Here is a 10,525-nt window from a genome sequence, read left to right on the forward strand (position 1 = left end):
CAGAGATGTAAAAGATCTATACAATGAAAACTACAAGACACTACTGCAAGAAACCAAAAGAGACCTGCATAGGTGGAAAAACATACCTTGCTCATGGATAGGTAGACTCAACATTGTGAAAATGTCAGTTCTACCCAAAGCGATCAACAGATACAATGCAATCCCAATCCAAATTCCGACGACATTTTTTAATGAGATGGAGAAACAAATCACCAACTTCACATGGAAAGGGAAGAGGCCCCGAATAAGTAAGCGTTACTCAAGAAGAAGAACAAAGTGGGAGGCCTCACACTACCTGATTTTAGAACCTATTATACCGCCACGGTAGTCAAAACAGCCTGGTACTGGTACAACAACAGATACATAGACCAATGAAACAGAATTGAGAATCCAGACATAAATTCATCCACCTGTGAGCAGCTGATATTTGACAAAGGCCTAAAGTCCATTAATTGGGGAAAAGACAGTCTCTTTGACAAATGGTGCTGGCATAACTGGATATCCATCTGCAAAAAACTGAAACAAGACCCATACCTCACACCATGCACAAAAACTAACTCAAAATGTATAAAAGACTTAAATATAAAATAGAAAATGATAAAAATCATGGAAGTAAAAATAGGGACAACGCTAGGAGGCCTAATACATGGCATAAACACCATACAAACCGTAAGTAACAATGCACAAGCACCAGAAGAGAGACTAGATAAATGGGAGCTCCTAAAAATCAAATGCTTATGCTCATCAAAAGACTTCACCAAAAGAGTCAAAAGACAACCTACAGACTGAGAAAAAAATTTTGGCTATGACAAATCCAATCAGCATCTAATCTCTAAAATCTACAAGATACTGCGAAACCTCAACAACAAAAAGACAAAGAACCCAATTAAAAAATGGGCAAAGGATATGAACAGGCACTTCTCCAAAGAAGATATTCAGGCAGCTAACAGACACATGAAGAAATGCTCACGATCATTAGCCATTAGAGAAATGCACATCAGAATTACAATGAGATATCATCTTACCCCAACAAGGTTACAATTAATCCAAAACCCACAAAATAATAAATGCTGGAGAGGTTGTGGAGAGACTGGAACACTTACACACTGTTGGGGGGAATGTAAAATGGTACAACTACTTTGGAAATCGATTTGGTGCTTCCTTAGAAAGCTAGAAATAGAAGTACCATATGATCCAGCTATCCCACTCCTTGGAATATATCCTAGACAAACGTGCCATCACACGAATAGATACATGCACACCCATGTTCATTGCAGCACTGTTCACAATAGCAAAAAGATGGAAACAACATCAGAGCCCATCAGCAGATGAATGAATAAACAAATTATGGTATATCCACACAATGGAATACTACCCAACGATAAAGAACAACGTTGAAGCCGTGAAACGTAACATGGAGGAAGCTGGAGGTGATTATGCTGAGTGAATTTAGTCAGTCACAGGAGGACAAATATGTATAAGACCACTATTAAAAGAACTCAAGAAAAGGTTTAAACACAGAAGAATACATTCTTCGATGGTTAAGAAGGTGGAGAGGGAAAGTGAGAGTTATTTACTAACTAGATAGTAGATAAGAATTATCTTAGGTGAAGGGAAGGATGGCACACACGACAGGGGCAGTCAGTACAACTGGACTAAACCAAAGCTAACAAGTTTCCTGAATACAATCAAACACTTTGAGGGATAGAGTAGCAGGGGTAGGTGTCTGGGGACCAAGCTTTCAGGAGACATCTAGGTCAATTGGCATAACAAAGCTTATTAAGAAAACCTTCTGCATCCTACTTTGGTGAGTGGCATATGGGGTCTTAAAAGCTTGCAAGTGACCATCTAAGATGCATCAATTGATCCCAACCACCTGGTAAAGGAGAATGAACACCAAAGACACAAGGAAAGTATTAGCCCAAGAGACAGAAAGGGCCACGTAAACCAGAAACTTCATCAGCCTGAGACCAGAATAAATAGATGGTGCCTGGCTACCACCCATGACCGCCCTGACAGGGAACACAACAGACAATCCCGGATGGAGCAGGAGAAAGGTTGGGTGCAGAACTCAAATTCTAGTAAGAAGACCAGACAGACTTAATGGTCTGACTGAGACTGGGGGTAACCTGGAAAGCATGGCCCCTGGATTCTGTATCAGCCCAGAACTAAAACAATTTCCGACGCCAACTCTTCAGACAGGGATTGGACTGAACTGTGGGACATAAAGTGATACTCATGAAGAGTGTGCCTCTTAGTCAAGTAGATACAAGAGACCAAAGGGGCAGCTTCGGTCCAGAGGTGAGATGGGAAGGCAGAGAGGGTTAGAAGCTGGTTGAATGGACATGGGGAATCAGGTAGAAAGAAGGAGTGTGCTGTCACAGTATGGGGAGAGCAATTAGAGTCACATAACAATGTATGTATACATTTTTGTATGGGAAAAAATAAAAAGTCATGAAACTAGCTCAGCTCCAATCATCAACTTTGTAAAGAATCTACAAAACTAGTTTATGTTAAAATGGCTTTGATGGCTTACATTTGAAGCTGAATGACAGGAGAGATGGGGCATCCCAAAGCCTGGTACCAGGAGATTCCTGTTTATTTCATAATAGCCCAGATTTCAGTGGGCATTCAGAATTAGGAATCTAAATTCTTTTTAAATCAATAGCTGGTGAACTGATTCTACTAGACATAATTATTCTTAAGTGAGATCAAGCCTGCTTTTGATTCTTATGTCAGGGGAAAGGAAACTACATGGCCGAGCTTAATTAACTATGTAATTGGGTTATTAATTTAGAAAGCAGATCTGGATTATTAGGGAAAAGATTCAGATTTGGTCAGATTTTTTACAGAGATTATTACCCACACACACAGACAAAAATTGGACTTCTTAACTGATTTCTATTTCATTAGCTAACTTTATTCAGATAGCCTCTGAATGGAAGGAAAAAACAATCCATTTGCCACCTAAGGGCAAGAAGAGACTTTTTAAAACTTTTTTTTTTTTTTTTTGTTCAGAGCTGAGAATTTAAATTCAGCCATAGTGCTAAAGTATTTATTTTAATGGTTTTAATTAAGCACAGAACACTTTCTAACACAATCTCTAATAAAGTGTCTTAAAAGAGGAACTGGTTAGATTTTAGTTTTCACTTCCCATGTGTATTGTACTTAGTCCCGGTGGATGGGGTGGGTGGTGCGAAGCCTGAGGGTTGATGTAAGGTTCAGGTATTGAACGTAGTAACCACAAGGTTGGCTAATATCTGTCCATTTCCCTGGCAAACTAAACGTTCCATCTGAAGGTAATATTCTGTCAGCAAAAGCCTGATCTCAGATGGTGAAGACAAGAGAATGATTCTTGCTGTGAGATTTGAAGAGAATGAGCTCTCTAAAATGATAGGGAAATAGACCTTGGAAGTTTTATCAAGCCTGAGGCAGACTGCTCTCTGCTACACCCATACCTAGGTCTTACTCATCCAAGCGCAGACGCAGTATAAGAAGTTCGTGAAATCGACAGGCTTTCTGGGGAGTGAACAGTGGGCAGTGATTCACATTGTGAAACAGCGAGTGCATTTGTACCCAGTGGCCTTCTTTTGCTGCTGGGGCCCAGGTGAGTATCTTAATGGGAAGAGCTGGGCAGAGAAGAGGGCAACTGTTGGGTTCTGGCCAGGTAAAGTGGTCTTACCAAGAAGGATGACTGCAAATTCCTGTCCAGCTTGTAAACTTTACATTGACCCCACCCATATTGTCCATTTTCATCTTATGATTTTATTTCACTGGATTAAGATAATTTAGACATGAAATGCAACCTGATATATGAGAGGAAAAATGTCCTGACAAAACCCAGAGATATTAATGCCTGTCCTTCTACTACATTAGGTTGTAGTGAGGATCAGATTGTATAATATTTAAGAGCTTGGGTAAACTCTAAAATGCTAAGAAGTGTAAATTATTATCTTCCCGTAGTATGTCTTACCACCATTACCACACTAATAATCTTCAAAGTTTAATCAATAAGGAATAAAAATTTGAGGCCCAATGCTCAGTGGTTTACATACAGTTAATTTCACTGCTGGTCTTCATTATGCATATAGTGTCCATTCCCTGTAATTCCATAGTCATGCTTAGGTATTTGTACCTAGGAATTATATGTTTTGGGCAACTGGGGATGACAACAAGATTTATGCTTTGTGTATTCACAGCTGTCATTCTGATGATCATAAAGCTGACCAAACCACAGGACACCAAGCTTCACATGGCTCTCTATGTTCTCCAGGTAACACCTACAACATCTAGCATCTCTGCTCTTAACACCTTCTTATCCTATTCTCTTACACTCCTTTCACTCAGTATGCGCAATTATTTTTCTCAGGTTATTTATTTCTGCATTGCAAAGGAGAAAATGTATTATTTTTACTGTTATGAAAAAATGTGAAATTTTCCTTCCAGATAAGATAGGTGCTTTTGTCAAAGTGCTGCCATACATTCCACAGCTTATTTATCTGGTCAACTTCATTTCATTGATGTGTTTTTAAGGAATGGGCAGCAAAAAACAAGGACCTACTAGGGCATGTTCTTATGAAATATCAATAGTAACATGATTCTTTCTCATCCAGAGTGAAATGAATGGGATAAGTTAGCTACAGAATGGGGAAAATGCAATGATTCTCTCTTTTCCTCCTTTATCAGATTTATGGCTTTTTGGGCTGACTATGCTGATAGGACAGTTTTCTCAAACTTAACCTGGGATGTGGGGCAGTAAGGAGGGGGCATTGGAGCTACTTTATTGTCTTTATGTATATGCTAAGAAAATGACCAACTCTCTCAGTCATCCCTGACAGGGTAGAGTATGAAGAGTGAGTTCAGGAAGAGCTAGAAATATATTAAAAACTTATGCTAGATCTGGATGTCTGAGATAGAGGTAATATAACAATGCTTTGTAAATAAGGGGAATGGGGATTGTTCCCTGGGTCTCTGAAAACCTGAAGGATGGGCTCCATCACCCCTTCATCTCCTCCAGGCTCTAACAGCAGCATCCCAGGGTCTGCTCAACTGTGGCGTATATGGCTGGACACAGCACAAGTTCCACCAACTAAAGCAAGAGGCTCGGCGTGATGCAGATACCCAAACACCATTATTATGCTCACAGAAGAGATTCTATAGCAGAGGGCTAGAGCCATTGGAGCCCACCCTTGCTTTTGCTACCAACACCTCCACTGTTCTTTGAAACTATAATACTGAACATACAGGAACTAGAATTATTCCACACAAATGGATTGGAAAGAATTTAGAGAAAGATATCTTAAGGTTTTTTATAACCATACCCTAAACTGTGGAACTGAAAGGGACTACACCCTGGTTAGGTTCCAAAGACCAAGTCATTATGTGAAATTGGCATTATGTGAAAATGGAGGGTCTGTTTCTTCCATTTCAGTTATTATAGAGGTCCATATTGTCTGTGGGATAGCAGCTTCCCAATAACTCCAAGAGGCAGAAAATGCAGGTGGGCACTATATGTACCACTGGTCACGTTAATGTGCCGAATAGTTGGATAGTAGATTTTTTACTATTGTCATAAATGCGAAATGTCGGATAACGAGATAGTAAGTGAGGAGAAGGTGTATAGTTCCATGGTTAGTAGCTATTCTGGGTGAATTGGGCAGGATATCTCCAGTTATTCCCAGATTCACTAGTGGTTCTTAAAATCTTCTCTGTTCAAAGAGGTGAAGCTGCCTTCCACCTGATACATAGACTCATATTACCTCAAGAATATTAGATTTGTTTAAATATCTTCTAGAAAAAATAAATTCCAAGTAATTTTTTATACGTGTCATTTTCAGGCTTTCTACTTTGTAGTTGTAGGGGAAGTGGTGGGGAGGGAGACATTCAGCAACTTTCTCAGGTCTTACTGTTGCTATTAGTCTCTCTGAGGTTGGACATAGAAAGACCTGGGTTTCTGTTCTTTAAATAGTTTTTGAAACTCTGAGAAGAATCAAGGACAACAGCTATCAAAAAAAAAAAAAAAAAGAAAAGAAAAAGAAAAGAAAATGCCAGCGGGCTCCTCAGGCACACTGTATCTTAGTCTCTTATATGTTCATTGTTTTAGGACTTGAACAATAGGGACCATCTGCCCTAGAAAATTAAGGCCAACCTTTTGAAGTTACAGAGGATAATAAGATTTAACAGAAATCAGGACTAAAAGATTAGAAACTCTTAGAAACTCTAGAAATCAATAGCTCTCAACTCTAGTTTACAAGCAGAAGTTCAAGGTAGGTTTCATAGTGCCTGGACAGGGTTAATTTCCAGGTTTGGATCATACAGACTTTCCAATTTTGTAGGTCAGAATGGTCTAATATCAGTTTCACGTGGTTCAACCTAAAATAAAAACCAAACAAACCTGTTGCCATGGATTCGATTCTGACTCATAGCTACCCTATAGGACAGAGTAGAACTGCCCCATAGGGTTTCCAAGGAGCAGCTGGTGGATTTGAACTGCTGAGCTTTTGGTTAGCAGCCCAGTTCTTAACCAGTGAATGAATGAACAAGTGAATGAATGACGAATAGGTAGAATTTGAACCTTTGAGAAGGAGAAGTTTCCCAGACTACAGAGCCTCATTCAGGAATGGGAATGTCTATCTAATCTGTTTCTTTGTCTTGGTGGTTGTCTTTCCTAATAAGTGTTGGTTGTCTTTCCAGTTAAGTTATGATCAAAGCCAACCTGAGGCCAGGGCACCTCATACTATGATGCCCAAACAAAGGAAAAGCCAAATGACAAGGTAACTGAGATGATAAACAACTTAAGTTTCTGAAACTAATAATCAGGTACTTCTCACCTGATGACTTACCTTGGTCTTCCAAAGCAAAATCCTTAAGGTTAGAGAAAATGGACATGATTGTAATGGGAGGATACTCTGGAAAGTAAGTTCCAGAGCCCTTTTCATAGTAGCTCTCTATAGATATGTTAGAGAGCTTAATAATAACTCTTTAGGTTTTAGGCCATGGACCTCAGCCCTAGCATGGAGAGTAACATGGCCCCTTGCTATGTTAAGATCACATCTTGAGGCCTCTCATTGAACCAAAGCTCTGGAGACTTGATTTCTGTATAGCATAGAACAAGAAAGAATGTCTCTAGACCTAGGGAGCTTCTTTAAATTTAAAAACTAACAGGCATTCAGCATATATAAAAACAGATGGAGACTCAAAAAAAATTTTTTTTTCCATCTCCATAGTCCCTGTGGGACACCAGAGCTAAGGAGTCCAATTCTTAAAATGTTCCTTCAGTATCATTTCACATTTGGCTTTATTACCAGAAAGAAGGTAATTATCAGATGTTTGTCAAGTTTGTTCATCTTGCTGCTCCGGTGAATTTTTTGCATTGACACTGGTCTTAGATCTTCTGTGGACGTAGGCAAGCAAAAAGATAGTAGGAATGAGGAATAATGAAAGGATAGGCAAGACCCAGATTAGGATTTTCAGCATTTTGCCATACTGAGAGTCAGAGGGGACATGTGAAGCTGGGCCGCTGTCCAAACTGCCCCCATAACCTTCAAATTCACATGTTGGAGGGGCATAGCCATAGGCACAGTGGCAGTTCTTAAAATTGTTGCAAACACCCCTTCCATGACACTTTTCCAGGTTGCAGTCATAGTGGAGCACAGTGGTATCTAAGCAAGTTTGATTGATACAGATCTTCTGTGGACCACATGGGGTACCATCCTTCACCTCCCCCTCATCAGCCCTATCTATGGCTTCAAAAAACTCTGCACCCCAACACCATGAGTCCTGCATTGGGAACTGGATAAGTGTGTGATATTTTTCAATGCGTGGGAGCTTTTGAATGTTTTCACATAGCAGCCTCCCACATTTTACATCTTTGGCCTTGCACTTGTGGAAGATCTTGAACATCCCTTTAGACTCACTGCCACAGTTCCCAAACCTGTCCCCCTTGGTATTCATGTAATGATAGCACTTTTCCTGCGCCACCCTAGTGCCCTTTCCAAAGATTTTAACACACTGATTCTCCAGGCTTTTGCACTCGCCCTGGTAACAATAACCTTGTTCTTTGCAAGGGGTGCCATCTTGCTTGTAGGTATCTTCCTGGCACCACTTGGAGGTGCCATTACAGTACTCTGGGAGGTCACACTCATCCACACTGGGGCGGCAGAGTGTGGTTGCCTTTAGAAATTTGCAGTTTTTACAGCAGGATCCAAATGCACAATCTGAGCCCTTCTTTAGCCGACATGAAGGCAGACAACAGTGATCCTTTTGACAATCAAGGTTACTGCCACAATCACATTCTTCTCCTTGATCCACTATCTTATTCCCACAATATGACTTTCCAAAGGAGCTCTGGAGCTCAGGTTTATTAAACAGGCAGTCCCCTCCATGCTTATACAACAGCTGGTAGAAGTGGTGGAAGCTGCAGTTGCTGAAGCCCATATCTACGGTAATAAATTCATGCATAGTACAAAGATTCTGGCCGTGGCACTTGCAGGCCACATGGTCATGCTTCATTCCCAGGTTGTGGCCAAGCTCATGTGCCATGAGAGCTGCCAGATGGGGTATATCTTCATGAGAGAAAGATGCCACGCTGGTTGCATTCTTATCAGTGCAGATACCACTGAGAAATGCATGGCCCTGGTACTTTCCAGGGTTTTGGCCAGTAATCATGTGAGCAACATCATGCTTCACCCTTCTCAAAAGATGCCAGTTTCTCCATTGGTTAAAATTTTGAAGCGTTTCCTGCAGATTCAGGGAAATTTGCACTAGGTTTCTCTCTGTCCAGATCTCTAACCCAGTAAGTACTACTTTCACATTTAGCTCCCTCATGTACCTGTTGACCAGAGCGTGGACATCCATTACCATCTGCATCGTCTTGGTCACATTACTATTCCACATTTGGAACCGCTTGTTGTCAACCACAATAAACATTTCTACATACTTGGGGTGTGACCACATATAAGACATAGGAGCTGAGAAGGGTTCTATTCTGCTCTGAAATGGTGAATTGGTTAAGAGCTCTTCCTGTTCTTCTCCACTGACTGCACAGGACCTGCTTGATTTTAGGGATATGCTGTAAACCATGTGCTCAAATTTCTTTGAGGTGTATATAGGCTTGATGCCAAAGACAGTGCCATGTAAGCTTAGGATTCCCTTTAGCCCTGAGCAAGTGCTGATAGTCACAAGAGAATCTGTGTCACCCTCTGAGTACCCATCATAGTAGCAGTCATCCTGTGTAAAAGGCACGTCCAAGCCTAGTTTCCCATTTTGATGTGTGTAAACAGGGAAGTTCCTGACAAACAATCCTCTCTTTTGCTTCAAGTTAATAATATGCCATTTTCCTCTTATCAGAAGAACATAAGACACCTTTTCTGCTTTTTCTTCCAATCCTCTGAACATCATCAGGTTCCTAGGGATTACTATTTCATGATAAAGAGTTTCCTGCTTACAACGCATCCCTTGAAGAAGAGACCCTATCAGCAACAAGATGACATGCAGCCTTATAAGGGAGGGGCCCATTTTCAAATACCCCATCTGGTGACTCTTAGATGAAAAGGCATTGCAAGGCTTACCCATGATCAGTTGATTTCATAGGAGAAGGAGCAGGAGGGAGGCAAAGTACCTAACTGGCGATGTCATTTTCATGGCCCAAGTGAAACAGCTAATGATCGTGGACCTCTGTCTCTCAGTAGTCTCCTAGGACCCAAATCTTTGTCAGTGACACATTAATTTGGGAAAAGCTCAAAGCTATGCTGCCTGCCAGAAGGATAGCTTCTCTCATCCCTGAGTATTACATGATGACACCTGCCTTTTGATTATGTCTCTTTCTACTCCTGTTGTGTTCTCTTCCTTCAGGAATAGACTTACTCCACGGCCTTCGTCAAACAACAGTTTCAGTGCTCCTCAGCTGAGCTGCTGTTGTCTTCATAGAGGAGTATACCAAGGAGAGGAAGCTTGCAGAGGTCCAGCCAGTACTCTGACCCAGGATCAGGCCCCGAGAAAAGAAAAAAATTTATCCTTTTTACCTCAGTCCCAGTCCCCGCAGAACACCCTTCCCCCACCCCTTCTGGTATCCGTTATTCTTGTGAGTCGTTGAAACTAAAGGTTCCAGAGCAGGGGGTTATGGATCTCTTGGCAGGTCCCAGGGCTCTGCTGCCCGACGCCTCTTCCCTACTCCGTACCACACAGCCCATTTGAAACCTCAAACCTTTCATGCCTCCAGAAGAGTTTGTGGGCCTGGGCTTTTACCTAACCACTTTGTTGTCCTAAGACCTTCTCTAGATGATCATTCACCTCATTTAAAGTGACCAGTCTTGAGCCTTGGTCTAAAATTCCCTCTGTGTCTGAGGTATGGGCTCATCCCTATCCTATGTGATAAATGATATTTACCCATTAGGGTGAGGGGCAGCAGTTATGAAGTCCCAAATATGAAAGGCCAGGGATTAGCTTCAAAAAAGGTATAGCAAGTCCTGGAATTATCAGTAGGTCTTTCCTGGAATACTTGAGTAGCAACACAAGGAAAAGAGAT

At 41.2% G+C, this 10,525-nt stretch overlaps 2 protein-coding genes across 3 annotated transcripts in view; one reads left to right on the forward strand and one right to left on the reverse strand.

Annotated features, from left to right (window-relative positions):
- The window catches only part of TMEM116 (transmembrane protein 116), a 42,147-nt gene extending 36,861 nt beyond the window's left edge, over positions 1 to 5,286 (forward strand). For both annotated transcript variants that reach the window (XM_023733650.1, XM_004379127.2), the window contains 3 exons: positions 3,463 to 3,607; positions 4,200 to 4,273; positions 5,018 to 5,286. In XM_023733650.1, coding sequence (XP_023589418.1) covers positions 3,463 to 3,607; positions 4,200 to 4,273; positions 5,018 to 5,224 — 426 coding nt within the window. In that variant the 3' untranslated portion in view covers positions 5,225 to 5,286. The remainder of the gene's footprint in view (positions 1 to 3,462; positions 3,608 to 4,199; positions 4,274 to 5,017) is intronic.
- Positions 5,287 to 7,332: 2,046 nt separating this feature from the next.
- Positions 7,333 to 9,453, reverse strand: LOC101344791 (disintegrin and metalloproteinase domain-containing protein 1a-like). The gene has a single exon (XM_004379128.1). The coding sequence runs from the start codon at positions 9,451 to 9,453 to the stop codon at positions 7,333 to 7,335; it is 2,121 nt and encodes a 706-aa protein (XP_004379185.1).
- Between the last annotated feature and the right edge of the window lie 1,072 nt (positions 9,454 to 10,525).

This window comes from Trichechus manatus, unplaced genomic scaffold (assembly GCF_000243295.1).
Source record: "Trichechus manatus latirostris isolate Lorelei unplaced genomic scaffold, TriManLat1.0 scaffold00061, whole genome shotgun sequence".
Taxonomy (NCBI): domain Eukaryota; kingdom Metazoa; phylum Chordata; class Mammalia; order Sirenia; family Trichechidae; genus Trichechus; species Trichechus manatus.

Excerpts from the sequence above, each read along its gene's own strand:
- LOC101344791 (XM_004379128.1), bottom strand. The coding sequence starts at position 9,453 with ATGCGTTGTAAGCAGGAAACTCTTTATCATGAAATAGTAATCCCTAGG.